The 18,868-nt window shown below is 44.0% G+C and overlaps 1 protein-coding gene across 2 annotated transcripts in view; it reads left to right on the top strand.

The window, feature by feature from the left end:
* Nucleotides 1-256: 256 nt before the first annotated feature.
* The window catches only part of c2cd2l (c2cd2 like), a 45,766-nt gene continuing 27,154 nt past the window's right edge, over nt 257-18,868 (top strand). Inside the window, exons 1-2 of one of the 2 annotated variants that reach the window (XM_039005988.1) lie at nt 257-537; nt 1,013-1,453. In XM_039005988.1, the coding sequence (XP_038861916.1) occupies nt 1,079-1,453 (375 nt within the window). In that variant the 5' untranslated portion in view covers nt 257-537; nt 1,013-1,078. The remainder of the gene's footprint in view (nt 538-1,012; nt 1,454-18,868) is intronic. The other variant, XM_039005989.1, reaches the window with a different exon arrangement.

The raw sequence follows: 18,868 nt of genomic DNA, 5'->3' as shown, positions 1-18,868 counted from the left end.
AAACATGTAATTGAAATACTGTAGAATTCCATTCATTCCATATGGAGGCCTGCGTCTCCTGGGAAGTGCCAATATGGCGACCGGTGGCTTTGAAAGCCTTGAAATGGCCAATAGTAACAATAGCAATCCAGGGTTGATAGACATCATTGGTGCGCGTCCTAGGAGGACTTGCCGAAAAATAAAATGTTGCGTGGCCCTTTAAATGTATGGTTCAGAGTGGTTGTGCACGCGCTGTTTGTGCGACTAGACAGTTCATCAGTTCCTACGCAATAGCGTACCATTGCCGAATTTGTACTGGAGCGGATGATCGGAGGGCATGCAGGCTACAAAACAGTTGATATCCAATCATGCAACTTATTGAGGATATAAATAGCAGTTGCACATTGATCGGGAAACGGCACAACCGCTGATCATGACAACAGAAGCACATTCGGATGACGGACACAATGTATCCCGCTGTTACCGATTTCTTGCTGTCGATGCCTCCACTGACTTAAATGGTGGCGCTGTCAGATCCGACCTTTCGTGAATAACACTGTAGGCTAATTCCGTATTTTACTATTTTAAAGGCTATTGCAATAGGGTACACTCACTCTTCAATCAAGAGCAACAATATAGCACCAGCATTTGTTTTATTTATGCATGGTTTATTCTACTGTAGAGTTACGTAATGCATGTTGTGTTACTAAATATGGCAACCTTTTGATATGACGACGCAATGTGCCTGCAAACGCACATGCAGCGTTTTGCATGTGACTACAGCCTATACTGCCACACGTGCACAGCATTTTAGTAACACACAGTTGTAATTACAGTTTTCATGCATTACAAATCTAACTTGTGATTCTTGTCATGGCTAGATCTATTCAGGCCAAGTTCATTTCAAATGACCAACCTAATTCATCCAATCTTTCTTGAATATTTCTTAATAGATTATTAAGAAATATGCTCTTGAAATATGTAGACCTAAATGACTCATGAATGACTGTTCTCTGGCCCTCCACCCCTATAGGCATACAAAAGAAGAGCCAAACGTAATCCTCCAGTCTGATGATATGAGAAGCCCTAGAGGGTCTGCATGATGATGGAGATACTCCAGTACATAAACTGGCTGTGCCTGGTGGGTCTTTTCCTGGCCTCCCTACTCATCGTGTTGACCTGGCTTGTCCAGTACTCCCTGGCCGTACTACGCCCCAGGAGCCCCAAGTCACTCACCCAGGGCTGGGGTGCCACATCCAGGCTACTCCCACATATCACCCTCTCCCACCGGACTCAGGCTGGGGGTGTGTGGGGCACCCTGCTCGAGCTCTGGCTCGGACGGGATCGAGGAGGAGCAGCGTCCGAGGCCGGGGTGAAGGGTCTGCTCACGTCACTGTTCTCCTTCAAGTCTTTCCGGGAACATTGGCAGAGGGCTTGGGTCAAAGTGCTCAATGAACAAGCCTGCAGACATGGGGTAAGTTATTTCTGTTGTTGCTCCTGGCCGTTCTATGGCAAGATTGACAAATTCATTAGACATGGAAGAAATCATGTCGATAAGAGCATTGAGCATCAAAACCCAATATATAATTAGCCCGTTACAGATTGCTTGTTTTGACATGAACTGTCAAGCAACACAGCAGCAGTTGCAATGTTGAAATCTGAAAACATTGTGCCATAATGTGTGTCTGTGTGCTGTAAGTATGTGTAGGCAGTGGTATCTCCATCATTCCAGGCAGCAGGCAGGGAGGCGGGCAGTGCTTCTCATTGTTGGAGTTCTGTGTGGGAGTTTGAGTGTCACGATAAGCAGGCGAGAGAGACCGGTTATTGTGTAACAGCACTGAATCAATCCACATGTGAGTGGTGAGACCATAGAGATGTGTTCTAATATGTTTGACTTATTTCTGTGGGTGGGAGACAATCCCACAAAGCCCAAAGTACGAACATTCATCAGTGTCCCAAATGGCACCGTATTCCCTACATGTTGCACTATTTTTGATGGGCCCCGGTCAAAAATAGTGCACCATGTAGGGAATAGGGTGCCATTTGGAATACCGACCATGTGTTATTGATTATATAATGATCCCTTTTCACCTGTATGGCAACACAGAGATAGTGGTATCAAGGAAAGGGCTGAAATAAGCAGCAACTCTCTCTGATGAATGGATGCACTCAAATGGATGCCAATACACAATTTCTCTATCTTCTCTATTACTGGGGAATACACGTCCACTTTCAGTACAACGTCCGAGCCTAGAAAACCCTTTGATTTCTCCCTGTCATGCTGCCAGTCACAAAGAGACAGTCTACCCCCCCCCTACTGTTGTAAGTCCTGTGTTTGCGGTGGACACCAGACTGTTAATGTACTCTTACTTTATTCAAACTCTACGTTTGATGTGCCTGTATCAAATCCCACTGCTCCGACTACTGCCCTTGTGGGCACCTTCGACCGTCACGATCTGTATGTGTGTGGGTGAGTGCGTGTGTAAAGGACGTGTGCGTGTTAGTGTAAAGGGGCTCAAACTACCACCAGTCAGCTCAAAATGTGTGTGCCGTGTGCGTGCGCGTATGTACGTGCGTGCATGCGCGTATTTGTGTGTGTATGTGTGTTAGTTTAAAGGTAGTCGAACTGCAACTCCCCAGGGTGAAAGGGGACACTGCTCAGAGCTCTCCTCCTTGTTCTGACCTACAAAGGCGATTGTAGACCCAAAGACGGTACTGTACAAAGACCAGAGCGTCAACAAAACCCTGTAAGTCTAGTCCAGGAAGACATAGAGGAAAATCCAGTTTGTGTGTTACGTGAATGCAGCCAACAATAACATCCTGGTGAAATTGATCAGATGCAATTATAATGTTGAGGCATGGTCCAACAGCATTCTTGTAGAATGTATCACTTCATATATTCCACACTGCTATATTCCTTCAACAAGCTCTGCAACAGAACTCTCTTTCTAATCAAAGAGGGTCAAAGGGGTGTTTTATAGAGACCAGAAGGCTTGTTAAGTTAAATGCTTTGCACACCGTTTCCACCCCGCGGCCACAGTCTCTGCCTAGCGAATGAAATACTGGTGCTTGTTCAGCAACCCAGATATAGCCTCCCCGTTGTCAAGGGGTTAAGAACATGGTTACATCATTTTTTGCTTACATTTCACAGCCAGTCTGCAAATAAATGCGCCAGGAGAAGACGAGGACAAGACTGAGTCAGAAAAAAGCTGTTTACCCATGTGGTGTTTAATTTGTACTCTGGCCAACCGCCAAAGCTGGTAGAGGCACCTAATGTCCTCTGCGTTACGAAAAAACCCCGCAATCAACTCTCATTGATGTAATCTGTGCGGTATCTTGGATTAGGCCAACAAGTATTTTGTGTGGGCAACTGGGCATCCCAAGCACATCAAAGTCTCTGGTTAATTTTACATCTGTGAGTAGGTTGGTTGTAGAAGAAATGTCATTGTATCCTTCACCAACTAGAGCCTTACATGTTGACCTCACACAATCATCCAATAACACTTGACTTCAAGTGTTCACCCCCCTCATTTTGCTAGGCCCAACAACGGACTCTTACTGTACTTAATGGACTATACGTATATTAACCTACATTTTAACCTGTAACCTACTGTATTTGAAGGTAAAAAACACAGCTCCACAATGAACCTGTGGTGTTTAGCATGAGGTGGTCACATGCCTGTGTCTTAGTAAGAGGTCTTTGGTTCCTCCTTACCAGCTCCCCTCATCTTCAAATACACCTGACCTGAAAAACCAGCCGGAAGAGTTGTGCTGCTATAGTATGACAAGTGTTAGAAATCCAGGGGTAGGGCTGTGGCGGTCATGCCTTTTTGTCCGCCGGTGATTGTCAAGCAAATATCTGCCAGTCTCGCAGTAATTGATCGTTAATTAACATTTAGCATCTCCTGTCTTCTATGCATAGCCTACAAGCCACTGATGTAGACCTTTGGAACAGCTACATTTAAAAAAGTCAAATAAATCCATGTAATGTAGCTTACACCATCACAATAAATCCACAATTTATTTTAGACAGGTCTAAAGAAACATGATATTAAGAAAATGTCGTCTATTTCAGAAGAACAGAATGGCATACTCTGAGTTGTCCTTATGTTAGGCCCTGATCTGGCTATGCGACAGTGGGCTCCAAAATTACTGGCACCCCTGACTGGCAATGCACAAAATATAAACCTTATAATTATAGAGAGAAACTCAAAATACTAACATGTGAGAAATACTGTACTTTATTAATGTTTCAATGGAACCCACCAAAATTATTTATTGATTTAATTAAAAATCAATGTCCTCCAAATCAAGGTTTCACAATTAATGGCATTCTTAAAGATGATTGTAAATAACATCTACCAAAATTAAATCAGGAATTAAATTCCACTTATTTAAGTGTATCTAAGTCTTAAGGAACTATATTGAGCCGTTACATCACTTCCTGTTTCACTAGTGTATAAAAATGAGGTAACATGCTGGCTAATATTAATAATATGCGTGTAAGTGAAGGAGAGATTGACTTCATCACTACTTTTATTTATGAGAGGTATTGACATGTTGAATGCACCGAGCTGTCTGTTTGAACTACTGGCACACAGCCATGACTACATGGAACTTGTGAAGCAACACAAACACTGGCACAGACACATGCATACACACGCTTTATACATACACATGGATTTAATACTGTAGATATGTGGTAGTGGTGGAGTAGGGGCCTGAGGGCACACAGTGTGTTGTGAATGTATTGTAATGTTTTTAAAATTGTATAAACTGCCTTACTTTTTCTAGACCCCAGGAAGAGTAGCTGCTGCTTTGGCAGCAGCTAATAGGGATCCATAATAAATACAAAATACAAATATCCCTTTGTCATCCAACACCATGAAGAAAACAAAAGAACTGGCAGTTCAAAAGAGACAGGTGGTCATAGTGTCACGCTCGCTGTCGTCGTGGAAATGACCGGACCAAGGTGCAGCATGGTGAGAGTACATTTCCTTTTATTGATAAATGTCGCCAACAAAACAAAGAACAAGGAAACGACCATGAAGCTTACTTCGGCTATAATGCCACTAACAAAGACAACTACCCACAAATACCAAAAGGAAAAAAGGATGCCTAAGTATGATTCCCAATCAGAGACAATGATAGACAGCTGTCCCTGATTGAGAACCATACCCGGCCAAAACATAGAAACAAAGAACATAGAGTTTCCCACCCGAGTCACACCCTGACCAACCAAACATAGAGAATAAAAAGATCTCTACGGTCAGGGCGTGACACATAGACCTTTATTAATCTGGTAATGGCTACAAGAAGATCCACAAACGATTGAATATACCACTGAGCACTGTCAGGGCAATAAAAAAAAATATCTAAAGATACGGAACAGTTGAAAACCTCACGGGTAGAGGACGGAAATGCATTTTGCCCCCCAGGATAGGGAGGAGGATGGTGAGAGAAGCAACAAAATCCCCAATAATCACTGTGAAAGAATTGCAGGCCTTGGTGGCGTCTTGGGGTCACCAGGTTTCAAGAAGCACCATCAGACGCCACCTCCACAACCACAGGCGCTTAGGAAGGGTTGCCAGAAGAAAGCCCTTTCTGACCCCAAGACACAGACGCAAGCGCTTGGAGTTTGCTAAATGTCATTTCAATTATGACTAGAAGAAGGTGCTCTCCAAAATTGAACATTTTGGTCAGATACAGCAATGGAATGTTTGTCGTTGAAACAGAGATGCCTACAAGGAGAGGCATCTCATACCCACAGTGAAATATGGTGTTGGGTCAGTGATGTTTTGGGGCTGTTTTAATTCCAGAGGTCCAGGGGCACTGGTTAAGATTGATGGCATAATGAATTCCACCAAGTATCAGGCAATTTTGGCTGACAATCAGGTTGCCTCTGCCAGAAGGCTGGGACTTGGCCGTAGGTGGACTTTCCAACAAGACAATGACCCAAAACATACCTCAAGATCCACACAGAAATGATTTTGTTGTCACAGAACCAATGCTCTGCCATGGCCATCTCAGTCGCCGGACCTCAATCCAATCAAAAACCTGTGGGCTGAGTTGAAGAGGGCAGTTGATAAGCGCAAACCCCAAAATGTGAAGGATCTGCATAGAGAAATGGTCCAAAATTCCTCCAAACATTACAGGAAAAAGCTCCATGCTGTTATCCTTGCCAGAGGTGGTTGCACTAAGTACTAAATGAGGAGTGCCAATAATTATGAAACCTTGATTATCCTTATCCAATTCCGAGAACCATATTGAAGATATTGGAAGAACTGTCCACATTTACTTTTCGTCAGCCAACAAGATGAGTAGGCCTAACGAACAGCAAAAGCACTAGTTTGTCAATTTACTATCTCCCTATTCTGTGGGACAAATAAATATTCCAAACATATTCCCGGACAGTTGTGGGATGCGATAGATCCCAAATTAATATAACCACTAGCATAAAAAAACAGTTTTAAGCAATGAGCCTGACACAACAGATCAGAACGTTTAGCTTAAAATGTTCATAAACTATTAGGCTATTTCTTCTCATTATAAGCGCAGCAATGTGCACAGCAGTAGCTGTAGCAATAGCTATAAGTGCGAATGTCCCAGGGATGCAAACTAGTCACCTTTCGGCGAAATTTGCTGTTTTGAATCCAAAATAGGCTGGATGCCACTTTCCATCTTTCTCACTTTTTCAATACAGTGGATAAAAAGGGTTCTGCCAGGTGTACTCTCTGCCTGAAAGAGATCAATTATGCCAACAAAGTGTGTCATGCTCTGCAGGCACATTGTAGAACAGATGTCCACAAGCAAAAAGTGTACAATGTAATAATGTGCAGGTTGTAGCCCAAAGATATTGCTTTTGTTGTGTTGAACTTGACAGTAACGTGTGAGTGTGGGGGGATTATTAAATTTTTTACTCAGTGAACGTTATTTTTGCACACATGTAGCCTTGTGCACTTGATCAATGTCTACTATAGTGGCCACCATAATAGAGCAAAAATAGAATGCCTGTTTGTTCCATTGTATTTCTACTTAAGATGTTTTTTTTCTGAAGTGAAATATTTAGATGTGTGTGTGTGTGGTCACAAGCGTTCTATGATAAAGGCTGTCATGGCTAACTGCTATATTAGTGTATTGTTTTTTCTCTAGATCTCCAAAGTACATGTCTATAGTCTTAATCAATCACGCGGCGTTACAGCGGTGCAGTACAGCACCGATTACACGGAGTACCAGGCAGTTAGCAGGTTTGGTAGGCTACTAATGACCATCAGCCGCATCAGAGCTTGGAGAAGCCTAATTACCGTGACTAAATGGTCACATGGAATTTGACTGCCTTCATGACTCGTGGCGATAATATGGTCACCGTAACAGCCTTAACCAAGGGGCGAGCCATGTCACCGTCGTCAAGCTCTCCGCTCCTCACACACAGGCACCTGCCAGGCATGTTGCCCTGGACACTCGGTAACAGATACCTTGGCAACAGTCCCAGACCATGGTGTCTGCGACTGTGACTCACGTTCACACTGACCTGTGCACTGTCACGATTATGTTTCTGCATCGGGCAAAATATGCCGCCGGAATAGAGGCACCAGTGTCATTACATGGTCGTTACGTCGGGATGGAGAAACCTGAGTCATTTTATTACATTATCCTAAAGTGCTGCTCTGGCATCATCTACTGATGTTGTCATAGAATACTTGTTGTGCTATGAAGACATAGCTATTCAAGTTTAAGATTACCACCAAGACTACCATTACTATATCCTACACAGCATCATCAGATATGTGATAGTCCACTAAAGGCTATATTTTGTAATATAAATGAGAAAAGTTGTATCTTACTCATAAATAAGTATGTCATGTCTGTCTTTGTCTTCCGATACTCTATGCCTAGAGTGTAAGGATTTAAGTGTATGTCACCACCTGACATCACACGGTAGAGTCCCATGGCCTTAGTCTTGCATTACCAAACTCCCAGGTCTCATTCCCACGTGTCGTGCAGGGAGCGTGGAATCAATTGAGGCTACCATAGCCTTGACCTGAGTGTACACCCAAGTCCGTCTTTGCTTGGCATTAGGCTGTCATGCTGTAAACCATGGCCCAAACACGCAGCCACTTTGAGGCTAAGAGCTGTGTTGAGGAAGCTATGAGCTACATACCTTGCACTCGGAAAGTATTCATACATCTTGACTTTTTCCACATTTTGTTACATTACATTCTTTATTCTAAAATGGATTAAATTGTTGTTTATTTCTCATTAATCCACACACAATACCCCATAATGACAAAGCAAAAACAGTTTTTTAGAATTTTTTGCAAATGTATTAAAAATAAAACACTGAAATGCTGCCACCGCCATGCTTCACTTCAGGTCAAAGAGTTCAATCTTGGTTTCATCAGACCAGAGAATCTTGTTTCTCATGGTCAGAGTCCTTTAGGTAACGTTTGGCAAACTCCAAGCGGGCAGCAGGTAGCCTAGTGGTTAGAGCATTGGGCCAGTAACCGAAAAGTTGCTAGATCGAATCCCTGAGCTGACAAGGTAAAAATCTGTTGTTCTGCCCCTGAACATGGCAGTTAACCTGCTGTTCCTAGGCCGTTATTGTAAATAAGAATTTGTTCTTAACTGAGTTGACTAGTTAAATAAAGGTAAAAAAAATAAATAAAAATGCTGCACAAATGTTTTGGTACCCTTCCCCAGATCTGTGGGGAAGGGTACCGGATTCTAACCTCAACATCCAAACCTTACTACCAAGGATTATCAAGAAAAAGACTTCTAACAAACAAAACCTGCAGAACAAACACAGCAGAACCTAAAAATACTATCGAACTCAAAACTGAGTGAGTAATATTCAGTCTGAACCTATTTCTGAAGTCAAGTTTTTTTACTGAGAAGTGGCTTCCGTCAGGCCACTACCATAAAGGCCTGATTTTATTTGAGAGCTGCAGAGATGGTTGTCCTTCTGGAATGTTCTCCCATCTCCACAGAGGAACTCTGGAGCTCAGTCAGAGTGACCATCGGGTTCTTGGTCACCTCCCTGAACAAGGGCCTTCTCCCCCGATTGTACAGTTTGGCCGGGCGGCCAGCTCTAGGAAGAGTCTTGGGGGTTCCAAACTTCTTCCATTTGAGAATGATGGAGGCCACTGTGTTCTTGGGGACCTTCAATGCTGCAGTGCATGTTTTGGTACCCTTCCCCAGATCTGTGCCTCGACACAATCCTGTCTCGGAGCTCCTTGGGCAATTCCTTCGACCTCATGGCTTGGTTTTTCCTCTGACGTGCACTGTCAACTGTGCGACCTTATATTAACAGGTGTGCGCCTTTCCAAATCATGTCCAATCAATTGAATTTACCACAGGTGGACTCCAATCAAGTTGTAGAAACAGCTCAAGGATGATCAATGGAAACAGGATGCACCTGAGCTCAATTTCGAGTCTCATAGCGAAGGGTCTGAATACTTATGTAAATAAAGTATTTCTGTTTTTTACCTGTTTTCACTTTGTCATTATGGGGTATTGTGTGTAGATCGATGAGGGAAAACAATTAATTTAATTAATATTAGAATAAGGCTGTAATGTAACAACGTGGGGAAAAAATCAAGGGGTCTGAATACTTTCCGAATGCGCTGTAGGTGAGGAAGCCAGGGACACACGAGTGTGTGTATGTCTGCGTGCGTGCGCCGTGCGTGTGTTATTCCGCAGTCTGGGCTGGTCTGACATCCAAGTGTCTGATACTATGTGACGGATGTATTCCATGTCCACACACAGACTTTGGCGTTGATACCCACACATCATTTGGTGTGACGGACACTGGTGTCCCCCTTGTACCCCCACTCTCCTGAAGATGCTGGATCAGGAAATTGTCATTCGTGTTTATCAGTTCTGCAAACACAATTCCATATTGCCATTTTAGTCAGATTACCACCGGTGTGCTGCTGATAGGCATATGCACTCCTGTGATCCCTCTCTGTGAATGGGAGAAAGACAGGAGAGGAGGAATGCAGAAGTGTGTGTGGGTGTGTGTCCGGTTCAATGATGATGATCAACAGGGTAAACTAAGAAGCTTTCCCATCTCTCTCGCTCTCTGTAATCCAGGGATTTGGCATAAGGCCTCAGCACAGCTGGTTACATGTGACACGGATGTCAACAGAAGGATGTCCTCTGGGAGGACGCACACACACACACACAATTACACATGGTGCTGTGTAATTACAATTATAATCACCTCTATTGACTAATGTACAAAAACACAAGTACACGCTTCTGGCTAATGTACCAACACATGCTCCTATCCACATGGTGGTTAGCCCATATGATGGGCGGATCATATAGATTTTAATCTAACACACAACGCAGATGAACACATCAGACAGACACAGCTCTGACCGGCGGACTCATTCCACAGCGTAATGCTCCAGACTAATGCACACAAAGAGAGTAGAGCAGATGCTTACAAACACTAACATAGTGCCTCCAGCTTCACTTGTACATGAGAATGCTAAAGCAAGAGCAATTAAGCACACACACACACGCAGACACACACTGAGCTCTTTGATACTGCGTGCATAGAAAATGCACATATACATTACTCTCCTCTGATGGATGGATGCACATGAGGGTCATCTCTTCTGGTGTGGTTGTTTACTAGTGTGTGATGCAACAGCTTCACGGCTTCCACCTTGGGAGAGGATTTTGGAAGTCCTCTGATGAGAGCGTGAGGAGCTGTGGCGTTGTCTGTGTGACGTTACTCAGCCAGAGGTTAAGGCCTATGAGCAGAAGAAGTGTTCTTGCCGGGTTCCGAAATGTTTAGTGACACGTTGACAAACAAAATTGCGACGTCATTTGGATAGTAAGAACGGGTATAAAATGGTAACCCTATTTGAAGAAAGACTTGAGTTTTATATAGCGAGGCTTTATGCTGAGCAGGGCCGAGAAGGTACTCGGAGCAAGCTGGTGTGATACTGTTGTAGGAGAAGGCTTGGTTGGCATCTGCGTCATCAGTGATGTCATCCCATTGTCTGAGTGGTCTCTACATTACAGGCGGTGGATCAGTTTGGGAGGAGCAGGTTACAGCCTCACTGTGTGCATCACTGTGCATCTGGAGGAAAGGAAAGAAGACTGTCTGTTGATGGGTGGCTGGGGGATCTGTAATTATAAAGAGCCTGATGATTATCTCAAGACCAAGGTTCTCTCTCTCTTTCTGTGACCGAGGCTTTGTTGGACAACAAATGGCGTCCTTCAAAAAGCTTCCTTCAAAAACATTTATCTTCCTTTTCCAACACCACTAGATGGTTTTGTGTGGGAAATCTGGGAATCCTCTCTGATTTTAATGCTGCACAAAAATAGAACTTCATTTAACATGTAAAACACGCAGTATGAGTCATGGGTAGTAGCGTATCCATTGAAACATGTGATTTGCCGACTGCAGTATGCCATGTGGGCAATTCCACTCCAGCGGGAGCGGGAAATATGCTGTTGTATGCCAGATTGTGTTTCCATTGCAGTCATTTAGCTGTGGCGCTGCACCTCAGCAAAATCATTATGCCATGACAAAAAAAATATAGAGCATGAAAAAAATATTTCTGCCTACGTACATTTTTTAAAGATGCTAGAACAGTCCATATTTAAATTTACTCTGCAAACAAAACGAGTAATGAATAGAAAAATCAAACAACCCCATAGTAGAATAGTTTAGTGCTTTCAGAAAGTATTCATACCCCTTGACATATTCCATATTTTGGCGTGTTACAGCCTGAATTCAAAATTGGTTAAACATTTTTTTTTACTAATCTGCAGGGGTACCAGGTAATTGAGGTAGTTATGTACTGTACATATAGGTATGGGGTAAAGTGACTAGCAGCAGCGTATGTGGTAAGTGTGAAAATGTGTGTGTGGCGTCAGTATTTATGTGTGTTCATGTTATGTGTGTTTGGCTGTCATTATAAGTGTGTGTGGGTAGAGTCCAGTGTGTGTGCATAGAGTCAGTGCAACAGAGTTAGTTAAAAAAGTGGGTAAATGTAGGTATTCATTTGAATAGCTATTTAGTAGTCTTGTTTGGAAGTCTTATGGCTTGGGGGTAGAAGCTATTCAGGGTCCTGTTGGTTCCAGACTTGGTACCGCTTGCCGTGCAGTAGCAGAGAAAGCAGTCTGTGGCTTGCGTGGCTGGAGTCTTCCTCTGACACTGCCTGGTATAGAGGGAATGGATGGCAGGGAGCCCAGCCCCAGTGATGTACTGGGCCGTACTCACTACGCTCTGTAGCGCCTTGCGGTCAGATGCCAAGCAGTTGCCATACCAAGCGGTGATGTAGCCAGTGAAGATGCTCTCGCTGGTGCAGCTGTAGAGCTTTATGAGAATCTGAGGACCCATGACAAATCTTTTCAACCTCCTGAGGGGGATGAGGCATTGTCGTGCCCTCTTCACGACTGTGTTGGTGTGTTTGGACCATGATAGATCCTTGGTGATGTGGACACTGAGGAACTTGAAGCTCTCAACCCACTCTAATACAGCCCCATCAATGTGAATGGAGGTGTGCTCGGCGATCAGCTCCTTTGTCTTACTGACGTTGAGGGAGAGTTTGTTGTCCTAGCACCACACTGCCAGGTCTCTGACCTCCTCCCTATAGGCTGTCTCATCGGTGTCGGTGATCAGGCCTACCTGCGTTGTGTTGTCGACAAAGTTAATGACGGTGTTGGAGTTGTGTTGTGAACAGGGAGTACAAGAGGGGACTAAGCACGCCACCCTGAGGGGCCCCTGTGTTGAGGGTCAGCGTGGCGGATGTGTTGTTGCCCACCCTCACCACCTGGGGGCGGGCCATCAGGAAGTCCAGGATTCAGTTTCAGAGGGAGGTGTTCAGTCCCAGGGACCTTAGCTTAGTGTTGAGCTTTGAGGGCACTGTGGCGTTGAACGCTGAACTGTAGTTAATGAACAGCATTCTCACGTAGGTGTTCCTTTTGTCCAAGTGGGAAAGGGAAGTGTGGAATGCAATAGAGATTGCGTCATCTGTGGATCTATTGGGGCAGTATGCGAATTGAAGTAGTTCCAGGTTGTTTGGGATGATGGTGCTGATGTGAGCCATGACCAGCCTTTCAAAGTATTTCATGGCTACAGATGTGAGTGCTACAGTGCGAGGTTGAAAATGTCAGTGACACCACTTTCCATCTGGTCAGCGCATTCTCTAAGTACGCGTCCTGGTATTCCGTCTTTTGAATGTTAACCTGTTTTAAAGGTCTTTCTTCGGCTATGGAGAGTGTGATCACAGTCATCTGGAACAGCCGGTGCTCTCACACATGGTTCAGTGTTGCTTGCCTCAAAGTGATCATAGAAGGCATTTAGCTCGTCTGGTAGGCTTGTGTCATTGGGCATCTTGTGGCTGGGTTTCCCTTTGTAATCCGTGATCGAGCCGGCGTAGTAGGAGTCGATCTTAATCCTGTATTGATGCTTTGCTGGTTTGATGGTCCGTCGGAGGGCGTAGCAGGATTTCTTATAAGTGTCTGCCAGGTTCTTTATACCATGACTGTGGAACAAACCAACATATCCATTAACTTAAATATTCACCAATTTACGTTACCTCATTATCCTTAATTAATTAACAGTTATACAACTTTGCCAAATAATATCAAATGTCATGACTATCAATTACTTTTAGAAATACACATGATCACATGATCAACTGTGGTGGGAACCCTTTCATAAAAAGGGGCTGAATGTGCCGTCACTTCCTTTACAACACCCAGGATGAGACGAAGCAAATGGAATGCACATCACGCTACGTACAGGGCTCAGGTTCTGAAAACAAATGCAGTTAGCGAACAGACATTCAAATACAGAAAGAGCACAACATAACGACTCCTAACAATATTAGGGGATCATTTTAACAATGGACCAGAGATCACTAAAATGCGGTGTTTGTTTGTTTATGTTACAGCTTGCCGTGTGCCCACTGTTTGTCTTCCCCCGGCTCCCAACACCTCGTGCATATGGCACGCTGTTGCACATTACACACCGGTGCTCAATAAACAAATAAATAGTAACTTGTAGTTCGTGAACATTTCTAATAGATGGTGACGGAAATGAGAACCGGCACAGGGTGTGAATACTTTCTGAAGGCACTGTAGTAGTCGCCCAGAGACCCGTGGGCCTTAGGACAGTGACACAAACACAAAGTGACACCCTGGACATCCTCAGGAAGGATCTCGCTCTATAAATTCCCCCTGTAGAGACTCTCACTCTCTCAAGAACAAAGCTGTAACTGTGACTGTCACTTCTCCCACATGAGGAGTACGCCAATCTTTAACGACTCGGTTGTTAAACCATCTAGCATCAGGTGCAGTAAAGAATGGATTTAAGACGATTTAAATAAGAAAAGTTTCATTGTGATAACTCGGGATATATGAATGTAGTCTCATTGTATTGCACAAATGACTGAGGATGATAGTATTGACCATTCAATGTTTTTTTTGCACAGGGTTGGGATTCAAAGTGAATGATACTAGTGGGGGAGAGTACAGTGCTGCTCTACACTAGCTTAACCTCATGGTGAGGGTAAATGTTTGTCATGCCATGTTTTGATTTATTGAAATGATATGGTCATAGCTATTATTGAAGGCAAAGTGAAATCCGAGAGCTATGCAAAGTTATATAAACTGGAGGGTCGAGTCACTGTCTAATCAAAATCCTTCACTGCACACAGCGTAGCTATGGGGGGGTTGAGTAAGCACTCCATATGCCAGGGCAAACGGATCTTGCCTCATGACTCAAACTGAATTATTCTGCTGCTCTACGATCGCTACATATTTCTGTCCTGAGACTGTCGTCATTGAAGTCGTTTGTGGTGATGTCAAAATGAGGGGCGTTGTACAAAACAAAGTCATCAGCGATTGGCTCGTCTAACCAATCAAGAGTAATACAAATAATAACATATACATGTTTACAACTGTAACAATGATAAATGTCCATACAAGGTGCAGCAGGAGGGGTAGGTAGCTGCCTAGTATTCAGCAGCCTGATGGTCTGGGGGTAGAAGCTATTGGCCAGTCTGACAGTTTTTGCCATGATTTTATTTGTCTTTTTTTTTATTTAACCTTTTATTTATTTATGATGCTCATATACTGCATGCGTCTGAGTGATGGAAGCAGGGAGAACAGACTGTGGCTCGGGGGCTGAGGTACTTTATGCTCTTTTTGGCCTTCCTGTGACACTAGTGATGTAGGTGTCCTGAAGGGCAGGCGGTGTGCACCAAATGTTGCGTTCGGGCTGAGCGTACCACCCTCTGTAGAGCCTTGCGGTCAGCAGCGATGGAGCTGCCGTACCAGGCTGTCATGCAGCCTGACAGTATGCTCATGATTGTGCTCCTGTAGAACACTGAGGGCTCTCGGTGACAGGCCACATTTCTGCAGCTTCCTGAGGTTGAGGAGTCGCTGTTGGGCCTTCTTCACCAAGACGCACCCTTGTGGGGTCCCCGTGTTGAGGATCAGTGTGGAGGAGGTAATGTTGCCTACCTTCACCACCTGGGGATGGCCCATCAGGAAGTCCAGGACTTAGTGGCATAGGGAGGAGTTCAGTTCCAGGGCTGTGAACTTTGTTGGTTAGCTTAGAGGGCACTATGGTATTGAAGGCTGAGCTGTAATCAAACAACGTCCTCACATATGCATTCATTCTGTCCAGGTGGGTGAGGGCAGTGCAATGGCAATTGCGTCGTCTGTGGATCTGTTGGCGTGGTAAGCGAATTGGAGAGGGTTGAGTGTGTTGGGGAGGGAAGAGGTGATGTGGTCTTTTACCAACCTCTCAAAGCACTTCATGATGAAGGGAGTGCTACAGGTCGGTAGTCGTTCAGTAAGTTTACCTTTCTTGGGCACGGAGATGATAGTGGACATCATGAAGTAGGTGAGGATAACGACCTGAGCTAGAGAGAGATTGAAAATGTTCGAAAACAAAACAGCCAGCTGGTCTGCACGTGCTATGAGGGCACGGCTAGGGATGCCGTCTGGGCCGGCAGGCTTGCAAGGGTTAACACGCTTGAATGACTTACAGTATGTCCTCTGTGGAGACCATAAGCGCGTAGCCCTTGTTATCCTATGGGGCTCTCCTTTGCAGCTCAGTTTTTACGCTCGACGCGTGGAAAAAATGTGTTTAGCTCGTCCGGTAGGATGGCATTGGTGTCCGCGACGTGACTGGCTTTTTTTTTGTAATCCGTGATCTTTAGAAGCCCCTGCCACATACACCTCGTGTCCTACCCGCTGAATTCCTCCTCCACTTTATCCCTGTACCTGTGTCTTGCAATCTTGAGCAACCTGCGTAGGTCATATTTGCACTGTTTAACCATACAATTCTCCCTGGTCACCTTGACGTGTTTATAATCTCTCTCCTTCAGTTTCCTGACAAGGCTGCAATCAATCTATGGTTTTCAATTCAGTAAGTTTTGAAAGACACCATCGGTATCACATCATCTATGTATGTATTGATGAATCCGGTGGCTCAGTCAGTGCATACCACAGGCCACTAATCATCCTGATCAACTCTATGCGAAGGAGATGTGTCGCGTTGCATGAGGAAAATGGTGGTCACACCAGACACTGACTGGTTTTCTGATCCACGCCCCTACCTTTTTTACATTGAATAAAAGCAGAGACACAGAGCTACAAAATGGTATATCATACACTGCAGTTGAGGAACAACGGGAAAGTAATCCTGCTTTGAAAGTTGATCAACTTGTAACTTCACTTTTGAGAAAATGGCCTTTGAATGTTTTGGTATCTACTGGAGAGCTCTTCTTTGTCTACACCCATTTAGCATCGTTCACACCCTCTTAATCTTTAGCCCCACCCATCTCTTTAAGGGTTGATTGAGTGTTCTGTCCTAACAACAACAGTCAGGCACTCAAGCTAACTGGCTAGCTAACTGACCATTGTACTCGCTCTAGCAGAGATGTTTAGGCTGTTTTTAGGTTATCCAGAGCATTGGTGACTGCAACTGTGCTGCTGGCACAGTTGGTTTTTTTGACAACGTTTACTGACAACGTCCATATTCAACGGGTGTTGAGCATTTGTAAATTCGTCAGTTATTCTGCGCTCTGGCACACTCAAATGAGAGTGCTCTGAGATCGGCGTAGATAGCCAGAGCGAATTTACCAGCTACGTCTATCAACAGTTGTCACAGTGATATTCTATTTAAATGGTTACTTGTATAGTGGAGTCTTTTGTTAAGACATGTAGCTAGCTATCTAGGTAAACAATGAACCATAATCCTAACTCATGACATTACTACCCTGCATTTATCTAGGCAGAGTTCCTCTGTCCAGTGTCTGTTCTTTTGCCCATCTTAATATTTTATTTTTATTGGCCAGTCTGGGATATGGCTTTTTCTTTGCAACTCTGTCTAGAAGGCCAGCATCCCGGAGTCATCTCTTCACTGTTGACGTTGAGACTGGTGTTTTGCAGGTACTATTTAATGAAGCTGCCAGTTGAGGAATTGTGAGGTGTCTGTTTCTCAAACTAGACACTGTAATGTACTTGTCCTCTTGCATATTTGTGCACCGGGGTCTCCCACTCCTTTTTCTATTCTGGTTAGAGCCAGTTTGCGCTGTTCTGTGAAGGGAGTAGTACACAGCGTTGTACGAGATCTTCAGTTTCTTGGCAATTACTCACATGGAATAGCCTTCATTTCTCAGAACGAGAATAGACTGACGAGTTTCAGAAGAAAGTACTTTGTTTTTGGCCATTTTGAGCCTGTAATCAAACCCACATGCTGATGCTCCAGATACTCAACTAGTCTAAAGAAGGCCAGTTTTTTGCTTCTTTAATCAGAACAACAGTTTTCAGCTGTGCTAACATAATTGCAAAAGGGTTTTCTAATGATCAATTAGCCTTTTAAAATGATAAACTTGGATTGGCTACCACAACGTGCCATTGGAACACAGGAGTGATGGTTGCTGATAATGGGCCTCTGTACGCCTATGTAGATATTCCATAACATCTGCCGTTTCCAGCTACAATAGTCATTTACAACATTAACAATGTCTACACTGTATTTCTGATCAATTTGATGTTATTTTAATGGACAGAAAAATTGATTTTCTTTCAAAAACAAGGACATTTTTAAGTGACCCCAAACTTTTGGATGTTTTTCAAAGGTTTTCCAAAAAGGAAAATCTATCCTGATGGACCTTATGGGTCCTCATGCAAATTTGTTCAGCATGAGGAAAGACACCGACATACACATTTTCTAGGTCAAACCAGGTGGGGGATATGAGGGTTTAAGTGAGACTGCTTGTAACTGCGCCACCTATAGGCCAATCAGTGACATTATTTTTGACAAAGTTTCTCATGGCCTTTATTTTCTATGTCCCTGGCCATTCCCAGCCCTAGTCAGTGTCATCGACTTGACCCCGATTTTTCTATTTTATTTTTTCCAGCCTCATTTACCTGGTCCCCCATCAGTGCGATCAATGGGAATATGACAATGATTATGGGCCTTTGACCACCCATTTCTTTGAGTACCAGCAGGGGCTGCTGGAAAATTAAACTCTTCCCAAACCCTGTGGGAAGAATCCCGAAAACGTCTTCTCCTCGAAGGAAGGTCTTCAACACTGAAAACTGTTCCTCTTTCAGAGCATGTATCTCCTCCAGTCTTTGTAAAACTGCTTCGATAGCAACACATTTTTTCTTCGCCATTGTTGTTTGCTTAACTTCCACCAAACTTCCACGCATGTTGATAAAGTCATCAAGTAGGCCTGCTCTGGCCCAACCCATCGGTTTCTGGGACCAGTCAGACAGTCTAGAATGTGTTCGCATTTTAGAAGGGGTCGGGAAGGGTGTCACACCGACTCATATCGGAGAAGAAACATTTGGGGGGAGTGGCTGGGCATTTGGCAGGAGCAATGTGGCCAGGCAAAAA

Source organism: Salvelinus namaycush, chromosome 12 (genome assembly GCF_016432855.1).
Source record: "Salvelinus namaycush isolate Seneca chromosome 12, SaNama_1.0, whole genome shotgun sequence".
Lineage (NCBI taxonomy): Eukaryota > Metazoa > Chordata > Actinopteri > Salmoniformes > Salmonidae > Salvelinus > Salvelinus namaycush.
Note: the sequence above shows the minus strand (reverse complement) of the source record. Positions and strands in the feature narration are given on the sequence as shown.